The 11473-nt window shown below is 40.0% G+C and overlaps 1 protein-coding gene across 1 annotated transcript in view; it reads left to right on the forward strand.

Moving 5' to 3' along the window:
* Positions 1-11473, forward strand: part of LOC102386534 (CUB and sushi domain-containing protein 1) — a 796348-nt gene that overhangs the window by 183661 nt on the left and 601214 nt on the right. Inside the window, exon 6 of the mRNA XM_006032113.1 lies at positions 5416-5537. Within this exon, the coding sequence (XP_006032175.1) occupies positions 5416-5537 (122 nt within the window). The remainder of the gene's footprint in view (positions 1-5415; positions 5538-11473) is intronic.

Below are 11473 nucleotides of genomic sequence, written 5' to 3' on the forward strand. Positions count from 1 at the left end.
GGATAGCTACTTACCAGCACTCAGGAGAAAACTGGACTCCTGAATGATTACTTTGCTTCAGTATTTCACTGGGCCAGGGGGAAAATCATGCCAGCTAAGGTACAGACTGAACAGGGTTCAAATGACCACCTTCCTACTATTGCTATAGAACTGGTGTGTGATAAATTAAAGAAATTGGATGCATATAAGTCAGCAGGACTGGGTAAACTTAATCTGAGAGTGCTGAAGGAGCTGGCTGAAGTAATCACAGAACCCCTGGTGAATCTCTTCCAAAACTTTTGGTACTCTGGGAGGTACCCAAGGACTGGAAGAGGGCCAATGCTGTGCCCATCTTTAAGAAGGGGAGTGGGGAGGACCGGGCAACTATATGCCAATTAGCCTAACTTCTATCCCAGGGAAAATCCTGGAAAAATTCATTAAGGAACCTATGTGTGGTAGGCTTGCAGAAGGTAGGATTCTGAAAGACAGCCCAGCAAGGCTTCTTTACAGGCAGGCCTTGTCTTACCAACCTCATCTCCTTTTACGATCAGGTGACTCACCACCTGGATAAGAGAGAGCAGGTTGACCTTATATACCTTGACTTCCAAAAAGCTTTCAGTTTGGTATCCCACAATGTTCTCATGACAAAATTGGAAGACTGTGGGCTTAAGTGCAAGACAGTCAGGTGGGTAGGAAGCTGGCTGTGGGGTAGGACCCTGATCTAATGAATGGATCTGTGTTATCTTGGCATGAAGTGGCCAGTAGGCTTGTGTGAAGTGGCTAGTATTCGCTTCGGATTCGGATTCAGCCGATTCAGGGGACAGTGAATTGATTCAGCAACTCAGCTCATCCCCCACCCCTCTCCCAGTTCAGCAATTGCTGTCCCACCTACCCCAGCTCCCGGCACTTTAGGAGAAAAAAAAACCCCTGGCTAAGCAGGTCCTGGTGGGTGGGGGGTAATCCCTGCTGCCCCCCATTGCACGACGCTGCTTTGGGGGCTCTGCATGAGCCCTCAAAACCCATCCTGCTCCCCAAGCCCCACCACAGGTGCCCTGCATGGGCCATTTCTGGCCCTTTAAGAAAAAGAACCCTGAAGAAGCCCCCAGACACATCACTCCTGCTGATGGGGTCAATGCTGGCCACCAGTATTAGCATCAATCCCCAATAATGGCATATGCCAATTGGCATAGCATCAATCCCCACTGCCCTCTGCTACATGGGGGCTCTGCTACATGGGGAGTCCTGGGGTTTTTCTCCGCTTTTTTTTTTCCTTAAAGGACCAGAGCCCCAGCAGGCAGGGCAGCTGCGGGGGGGAGCAGGAGGGGGTTGAGGGGGCTCATGCAGAGACCCCCATGCAGCATGGGACAGTGGGGCACAGTGGGTATCTCCCCCCGCCTGGTAGCACCCAGTGAGCACCAGGGCTTTTCTTTAAAGTAATGAGCTTAGGTGGGTGGGAGCAGCCATGGGGGGTGGGGGGAGTGGAAGAGGAAGAGGGAATAAGAATGTAATTATACCCATGTGTGGGATACCCACATTTTGGCTTCTGAAGTAATTTTGGCTGGAGACTGTTGGAAAGTTGACAAAGTCTTGGTTCCACTCCTTTCCTAAGCCCAACTTGTTGGCCAGTGCAGCAGAAAAGAACAGGAATTGTGACTCCTAAGGGTACTGCTGGGTTACTAGTGGGTAGTATAGGTTGCACTCTAATCCTGTCTCTAAATAAAAATCTCAGTAATTCCTTTTGTATAATATGTTCATATTGCCTTTGATTTCTTTGTTGCACTTTTATTGGTTTACCACAGTTTGCCAGTATCATTCAGGTTGTGCTCATTTCTGAATTCATCAAGTAGTCCATATGTTCCAAAGGAAGTGCTTTATTACTCTGCTCTGTGAAATCTGTGTTCAAAGTGCTTAAAATCCAACATTTCTGTTGTATTTCAAACTACAGTCAATGTTGCTATTTTTTATCAGTCCCACACTTCTTATTAGTGTTTTCTATAGGACATAGAAGTTTCAGATTTTTTTTCTGTTAAAACAAGTTAGACGTTCCCATTGGACTTTCTTGACATTTGTTTTTAAAACACACTTTAAATCGAACTTGGTCTCTGTATTATTTCCATGCTTATGCAGATCTGTAAATATCCCCCTCATGCTTTCTCTACTTCCACCACATCAGCAGCAAAAAGATTTTACCTAGTGCAGTCCTTTAAAAGTAACATAATTCAGAATGAAAGGGGAAATAATCTATTTAAATGTGCTTCCAAAAATAAAGATCAATGTGCTGTGGGTGCCTCAAATAGAGAGCAGCACTTTGGGGGTCAGGTGACAGACAGTGTCTGTGAAGCTGTAGAATGTTTTTGTTTGTTTTATGGTTATTTTGATTGTGTAGAGGTTACTGATATTTTAGTTGAAATTAAGATGTTAAGAAGCCAGGTGCATCTGACATGTATTTGTGAATAAACAAGATAAAAAGGTAGAATGCAAACAACCTTTCTTTAAAAATGGCTCCAGCTTCCTGATGGTTTCCAAATCTATTTATTTATACAGACAAAGACAGGCAAACTGCTTGACCTTTCAAAGGACCAATATTTTGGCTGCCCATCATATACATTAAACTACACAACAAAAATGCAATAAAAAGGACTGCTCATCACACTTTGCCACATAGATGTCCATTGCCTGGGACAAAACTAAGATAAACATAAGTATTTGCAATCCTCAGCCCATGCCATCCTCTAAAGTCTGGGAGAGGAAGATGGAGTTTTTCCCTGAGTCTGAGAAGTGAATGAATGTGAATCATGGCTGACAAATGCAGGCAGTGATTTTTCAAAGTTGTTGAACTGTCATGAAGAACATCTGGTCTGCAGCTAAATCCTATTTATAGTAAAGAATCTAGGCTACTATCTGTTCCAGTCTAGGCTGAGGACAGAAATTATACATACACTGGTATAAGTTTTTTGTAACCAGTTTAAACCTGTAACAGAAGAGAAGTTCAGTGCACATAGACTCCTTTCAAAATGGCCAAACCCAGTTTAAGATAGACCTTGGTGGATGTAGTATCAGACTTAACTTATTTAGGTTAAACTGGTTTATTGAACTTCTGTCCCAGATTATAGTGGTACTTTCTGTAGGTTTAATACCATTGGAATAATGCACCTGCGACAAGAATCTGCTTAATATGTAAGCGGTGGCATTTTGCATTGGCTTGGGTTTTAAGCAGGCCTCCAGGCATAGTTTTGACTTCAGACTGTGCTCTTTTGTTATTTTTATGAATTCATATACAGCTAGATTGTATGCTGTCCCAGAAAGATCAGGAAGACATGACACTTGGCCCACTCTTCCCCCTTTATCAGATAGTGGAACTGTTTGGCTCTAAGGCAAGACATACAACTCCACTCTTGTGAGAAAGGGCATGACATGCTTTCCCCTGGGTGCCTGCTGCAGGAGCTAAACTGCAGATACAAATTATCACTTCCTCAAATGATAAGCAGTAACTAAAAGATACAATCTGCCCCTGAGTTTATTTCCTTATTTTATTTTATAATTAAATGTAACTCACAACTTTTCTAATTACCACGGTAGTTTGATTTTAAAGGTGCACATTTCTAAAGCTTGAGGCACATGAAAAAAAATCTAGAATTTTAAATATAGAATTTGCATATACATTTTAATTTAGAAATATACCTCTGCCAAGAAGGGCAGAGATTTGAAAAGGTAGAGAGGCTGGAAGAGACATGAGATAACTTTGGGTCCAAATATATGTATATTAACTTAGCTGAAATTTGTTGTGAATAAAGCTTGTTATATATAAGCATAAGAAAATCCATTAACTTAGCCAAAAATTGCTTGTCATATGTATATGTATATGACAATTAAGCAATTTTTGGCTAAGTTAATGAATTTTCTCATGCACAACAAGCTTTATCCCCTTTGGGGTAAAACCAAAATGTAGCTAGAATTCTGAAGAAGATATGCTACAATGTAAGCAAGGCTACAACAAATGTTAATTTTTTGCTATTCAAGGCAATTGAGCCACAATTAGTTTTTATGACTACGTTTACTAGACTCTGGGACCAAAATTTTGATAGTTAAAACTTGATGATTCTACATTTATTATTTTTAGTAATTAAAAAAACCACAGTTCATGGTACAGTGGGCATATACCAAACTGCTACCTGTGGTTTTTCTTTCTGTTTCATACTATTGTTCATAGCAGTCCTATCGTGGTACAGTTAAATCTGACCACTTCTGTTTTTAAACCCAGGAAGCTTAGACAGCTTGCTAATATTCATATTTTTATAAACTACCTATACATATAAGCGTCATCTACTTTTGACCAATAACTTATGTTTGGAGGAGTTACCCAGGAAATAGAGTGCACAGATTTTAGGCCCTCCTCAGCCTGACAAGGATTTAAACCTACATTTCACTTCCCAGGAAAGTGCACTAAAAATTAATCTATTACTCAAATTAATGTGAGGGCACTCTCTACTCTTCCTCTTAAAGTCAAGCACTTTGGAAACAGGAGTAGGAGCTGTGCGGGTGGAGGTGGGGTAGAGGCAGGAGGATAGCAAGAGTCATGAAGCCAGAAGAAGCACAAGCAAGAGAAAAGTGCTTCTGTAGCATGCTGATTATGGCTCTTCTCTGGGAGGGTAAATTCCTGGGCATGTATAAAAATCCCACTTAACCTAGGTACCTAGCTTCCATTGGTTTCACTGAATATTCTGTACATAGCTGTTTTAGGAGTCTCTGAAAAAATTGATCATAGACACTCTCAAAAATTAGACTTATTTGTGCCCAAGTCATTTAGGAAATTTTGAAAAAATCCTGAATTGATTTTTGAGTTTACCCAAGAATAGCGGAGGTCTGTGTTGGAACACAGAATTAAATACAAGTCTCTCATATCTGAGGCTACTGTCTTTTTTTCACTCCCCTCTCATTGGCGGGGTGGGGGTGGAGAGGCTGGGAGACCATGAAAATCTAGGTTACATGGAGCAGTACATTCATATTCCAACTTTTCTTCTCTCTTGCCCAGAACCTAGTAGAACAATCATGAAGGGCCATCTGTATTGCACAGTGGGCAATGACAGCACTTTCCTTTCCTATGTGGCCTTCTTGGAACAAAAGTCTCCAAAAATATAATGTAATGCTAGTAATTCACCTAAGAATAAAGATATGTATTTGTTGGTGCTTGCTGTTAAAAGATAAGTTTTTTGTTGTGTTTTTACAGATAAGTACTTTTACCTTTTTTACTTCAAGCAATGTTCAAGGAATTTCATGGTTCTAGCTATTTTTTTTCAGAAGCAGCTTATTATAGAGTATATATTAACATTCATTATTTTACAATAGGTTATTAATAATAAAGCAATTTTGAAAATAATTTCTCCAAATTTACTTTGCAGGGCAAAATCTAATTTACTTTTTATGTTGGTCTTCTAGCTAGAACATGTGGTTCCAACCTGCGTGGACCAAGTGGAATTATCACATCACCTAATTACCCAGTTCAGTATGAAGACAATGCACACTGTGTGTGGGTTATCACAACAATAGATCCAGAAAAGGTATGCCTTTAAATCTCTCTCTCTTTTCAAACAACTGAATACTGGAAAAAGGAAGCTATGATATCTTAGCTTCAAAGTATTCTAAGGATAAATATAGAATATAAGAGAAACCATGAATTGGTAAGATCTGAAAGGCATTGAAAATATTTCATACTTTTGTCACCTTAGAAACAGAAACCTTCTTTCTGGCCTGTAAAATGTGTGTGTGTGGGGGGGGGGGGGGGTAAATATCATAATGGATTGTTGTAAATTATCTATTGGAATTATGATTTTGTAAATATACATTGCACATTTTCATCATTTAGGAACCTTAAAATGGAGAGAGAGAAAAAAAACAGAGGAAAGCTTCATTTTTTAAATTTTTATATTTTTATTCCAGAGTTATTGTACTATTTCACTTCCTTTAATTTTATTTCCACACACGATAAATGTAGGTTTAAACAGTGTTGTTTCCTAAGGGTACATAATTCTGAATAACTATAGCACAAACAAAAGGCAGAATCTGGCACACTTATTACACTGTAACATTATGCAAAGTATTTTTTCTAATTCAGTATAAGTCAGATTCAGACCACTAACTGGGAAGGAATATGAAGTATATGAATATGCTGTTTATTATTATTTGATTTTATGTTTGTTGCACTAAAATATTGAATATCTCAATTGAAGTAAGGTAGGGAGTATGTGATATATAAAAACACTTTCATGATTGCAGGGTTTTTTGGTTGTAGCCATGTTGGTCTAAGGACATAGGCAGGCAGCCAGAATTCTTTGAGTAGATGTGATATCTTTTATTAGACCAACTGAGTAATTAGAAAAAAAAATTCTTGGCAAGTTTTCAGGTGCAGTCACCCTTCTTCAGGCACGGGGAGTCTCTGCTGTTCTGAGACTCCACAAAATGAAAGAAATTACACTTTTAGCTTCTTTCATTTCTCAAATTGTGAGAGGAGCAGAGATGAGGGCCAGGAGCCCATCACCCAAGAAAGACAGACATTAGGAAAGGTAGAGAGACTGGAAGACATGAGAACATTGCAGCTGAATGCCCCACTGAGATATGTCATGGTTAACAGCTGCGAGGCATGGGCACAGCTGTAGAAGAGGTTGGTGGCTGTGAGTAGCCCACAAGGAAATGCATGTTCTGGGGGCAAATATGGGTAAAGAAAGCTCCACATGACATGGGGGATTTATTGAGATCACTGGAATGTGCTGAAAGAAAGATAAATTGAGGCTCACTCTAGGACCCTTGGGCAGCTTCCTTTTCTAAGGTCAACCCAGTACCTCAAGGCATGGTAGCTGAAAACATAAGGGAGGGCTCTTAGAGCTTGATCAACACTGGCCTGTCACTGGTCACTAGGGTCATCATGGAAGGGAACAGGTAAAAGATAAATATCAATACTGTGATAACATATACTTAGCACCTTGATTTCCTCCCCCATACCTCTGGAGGAGTCTCCAAACAAGCCTTTAGTCCCTAGAGTGCTGAAACAGCTGCCTGGAGCTTCCCCTAAGTCTGAGTCCAGATTCTTAAGTCCACAGTCCTGGCTGACCAAGCCAGTGAGATCTCCAGCTCCACTGTATGCTCTACGTAAAACTGGCTAGACTCTACTTGCACGCTGCTCTCTCTTGCCTTATTCCAGCCTCAAGCTTCCTTTTCCTTTTTCCCTTGCCCCTCCAGTCCCTGTGTTTCAGGGAGTTATGGTCCAAATTAGTGGTCAGCACAGCTCTACAGGCTACCCCCTGGTTCCTCCTATTCTTACACACATTACATTCACATTACAATATGTTAAACTACTAGTGAATGGAAGGTACTTCTCACGTGATATCTCCTTGAACTGTTTGTCTTGACAGGCTGATTCTGTAGCATACTCAATTCTTTTTTTATTTTTTGTTGAATTCATCACCCATTGTGATGAACAAGATATAAATATATAGACAGGTAACCTTTTTACTTTGACAGGTTAACACTTACTGGGCACATCTACATGTGCTGCTTTTGCACCATTGTTACTGCACCATCAGTTAGTACTTTCTTTTGGAAGTACTAAAAGACAGCACAGTAACAGTCCATAACAGTATGTCCATACTGTACTCTGCACACAGCGCACGGTTATTTTTAGACACTATACTGCTGTAGCAATGTATTATAATGTGTCTCTATGGCGACATAGCTGGGGATTACAGTTTTTGCTTGGACATTACATCAGTATAGCAAGACAAAATAGTGTCGTGTGTAGATGCATGCCCGCTGTTACACACCCATGGTGCTAAGCAAAACATAATCAACCCAGAGTTTAATGTGGAATATGCCTCATACAGTTCAGCTTAACTAAAATCTAACTTTAATTAATACATTAAATGTTATCTTAATAATTTCTATATATAGAGGGAGAAAAAACAGTTCAATGGTCTCATCCTATCGCAGCTGTAACTATACTACAGAATTGGTGGCAAATCTGTTCCTGAAAGTAAAGGGTGGTCATCTCTGGGTGATGTTTCAGTCTGAATGTTGTTGGAGAACAACACACACCCAACTTCCTTGTTACCCGCCTTTTATGCTTTTTCTTTCATTTTACTCTTCTGATGACTCTTCATTTCTGGGTACCATTGATTAGTTTCCCTGTGATCATCATATTGTTCATCCTGTTAGAATGCTATATCCTTCCAGCATATTCCTTTGTTACAACAAACCCATCACATGCACACATCTTAATTTGGTCTTTTATCGGTGTCTTAATTTGGGCATGCCTCAGACTCTTAATTTGGTCTGTCCATCAGCTCTGGAAATTCCAAGGTCTCTGCAACTGGGATTATCCAATTGGTCCCCTGTTATCACCCTTCTTTAACATATCCAATCATGTCATCCTTCTGACTTTCTTGGCTAATTCTAAATTCAGTTAATCTGACCTAGTAACAAGGCTTACATTATATATGCCTATGTTGATAATGTTAAAACATAAGCTGCCTTTCTCTCTTCGATAAGATAGGAAATAAACAATATGAGAGTGAACTCAAGGCTATGGCTGACCATGCAGATACAGGAGGAAGAAAAGTTTAAAAAATAATGAGGCTATACAAAAAATTAAGCAATAGTTAAGTAAGTCGGAATATAAAAGAAAAGTTTAATATATATATATATAATTCACCACTCAAATAGGTGCAACTAAAGTTAAATCTGACAAGCTACCATAATACAGGGTGAATCTACATGAGAGTCTATGGTGACACGATGTAGTGTCGCAGCCGCTACTGCTCAGCAGCAATCGACTACTGCTCAGTAGTTCGTTGCTACTGTGCGGTAGGGTTGAAAATGACCTGTGCGCCATTGGGACTGTGAAGTACCAGTGGGTACTGTGCAGTCATTTAGTACTTGCTTTAGCTGAGCAGAGTACCAACTGTGCAGTCAGGGGCATGTGTAGGTGGGCCCAGAGTGTAGAATAGCATTGACTGGGATGTTATTTACTAAACCATGCAGTGTGTGCTGTGTTCACTATAACCAATTCAGATTTGTTCAGTGATAAAAAGCAAAGACTCTTTTCCACAACCCAAAGACTTCGTATACTCTTCTAACAAGAGGTTACTAATTTGCAAAAAGTGAAATAGATTGATTTACTATACATAGTACAACCTTTACTCTTCCTTAGGTTTAGGGAAGTGATACTAAACCTGTCTGGCCCCATGTGCTGAATGATTAGTGTTGTACCGCTGATGTGATCCATCATGTTGGCTCTGAAGACTGGAGCTGACTGTGACCCAGTCCTTCATGCTAGTTCAATGCCACACATCAGCACAATCCAGTGCACAAAGGGGTGAGCCTACAAGTGAAATTAATTTGATATATTAAACTTGGACACAGTTCTTGCCAGAGTTTATTGCTCCCGGGCACAGCATTTACACATGTACCTGGGATTGCAGCATGTTGAGCCAGGGTGGACTAGCCCTGGCTGGCAGGGAGCCCCTGGGGGTTAGCCTGCCAGGCTGCATTTACTACAACCTGGCTCAACATGCTGTGGAGGGATTAGCTGAGGCACCAGACTACAACAGTGCAGGTCTAGCTGGCAGTCAGCCCCATGCTGTTGCACCTTTGTGCCCTTCCCAGCCCTGGTCAGTGTCTACACGTGCATTATGGCACAGTAAACTGCACCATAGGATAGTACTTGTGTTGGGTGGTACTATCCTATGGTGCAGTTAATTCATGTACTCCAGCCTAATAGCACCGGAAATGTAGATGATGATGCTTTACTGAAGAGCTAATTAGTCAGCACCACAGTAAATTTCTCTTGCAAATATGCCCAGGGCCACATAATCCAGCCTATGGGGCTCCCCACAGGTCCAGAAATTTGACAGCAAGGGAGCAGTGGCAGTGTTAATTGCTCTGGGAGCTTTAATTGCCCAGAGCCATGGCAGTAAATACTGCTGTCTCGGCCCTGCCAAATTTCTGGACTTGTGGGGAGTCCCATGGACTGTAGGACACAGCTCTACAGTCCAGATTCAGTCCATGGGATGTAGGTTAAGTACCACTGATATAGGGTCTGTAGTAGATATCATAAAAAACTCTGTAGCTTACCTGGCTGCTAAGATAAATGCACCTACTTATGCTGAGGTGGGATCTGCAGTCTTCTTTTACCACTTACTATTCTTGGCTCTCAGAAATAGTGTCCAGTAGCCCTATGACAGCAAAGGAGAGGTAGACTCCTAATTGTTATCAATTGCAAGAAAACATTAACCATAATTATGCACTTAAGTAAAACAGGTACTGCTGAAGGTACTACTGATACTTTCTGAATAGAGCAGTACCAGGGCAGGATTCTGAGCTTCCTACAGCCACATTATTTATAGATATGTATAGATGTGTTAATATGTGGTGCGCAATTTATAAAAGATGAGAAGGATTTTAACTCTTCTTATTCCAGACGTCACTTGCTAGAAAAGCTGAGTATTGAAGAAACAAAACATATATTTGTTCCGTATGAGTTTTGTTAGCAGTGGGCTTGAAAAAAATGCATTTTAGAAATATAGCAGTGGCTTTGAATTCATGTGAAGCCCTGATCATGAGACAAACATTTAATGACATATATTCCTTCTACATGTCACAGGGTGTCTCCAAAGTCAAAACAAATTTGATAATGGGATATATAGGCACCTGTATCTGAAAATTACTAAATCTGGTTTGACAAATGCCTTTTGCCTTACTGAATCTGGTTTGCCAAATGCCTTAATTAAATATATCAATCAGCCATTATTTTAATTTAATAGGATATCTGACAGAAATGTGGCTTTTTCTTCTTTACTGCCGTCCTAGATTTTTTTTAAAAGTGTATTTAAAAATGGGGAGTTCTACAGATTGAATACCTATCATGCTTCTATTGTTAGGAATCTAAAGATGTGAATTTGTTCGTAGGTGTATGGAGATACCTAGTGCTCCCACTAACATAGATTAAAATGGAAACTATCCGCTCCTCTGAAAATTGAGATGCCTATTTTATAATGGATTTAATATGGATTTAGATCCTTTTCCACCACTGTTTGAAAATTTTGTCCCAGACCACCTATACTATTTGCTTTCTTTTCATGGTAAGGAATATAGGCAGTAAATGAAATATGATTAGCCTCTGAAATGTGTTCAGTTTGGCTGGCTCAGAGAGTTCAGTTGCCCTTTTGTACAAACTAAGCCTTTGTTGATTCCTAATTCCTTTGTCTTGGGAAACATTTCCCATGGACAGCTCATACAGAACAAACAAGAAAAAAAAAAAGAAAGGCACATTTAAATGAGAGAGACCTGAAAGTTTCCTAAGCGTATTGTATTCACTTTATGTTCATAATTTCATTTACCATTTAAACCAAAGCCTTTTCTTTGTTAACAGTTTGAGCTTGTTGGGAATTGTCCATCAATGGAAAACGAAGTTTCAAAACACTTTTGATGTTGTGTCATCCCCCCC

The sequence above is a fragment of the Alligator sinensis genome, unplaced genomic scaffold, assembly GCF_000455745.1.
Source record: "Alligator sinensis unplaced genomic scaffold, ASM45574v1 scaffold72_1, whole genome shotgun sequence".
Taxonomy (NCBI): domain Eukaryota; kingdom Metazoa; phylum Chordata; order Crocodylia; family Alligatoridae; genus Alligator; species Alligator sinensis.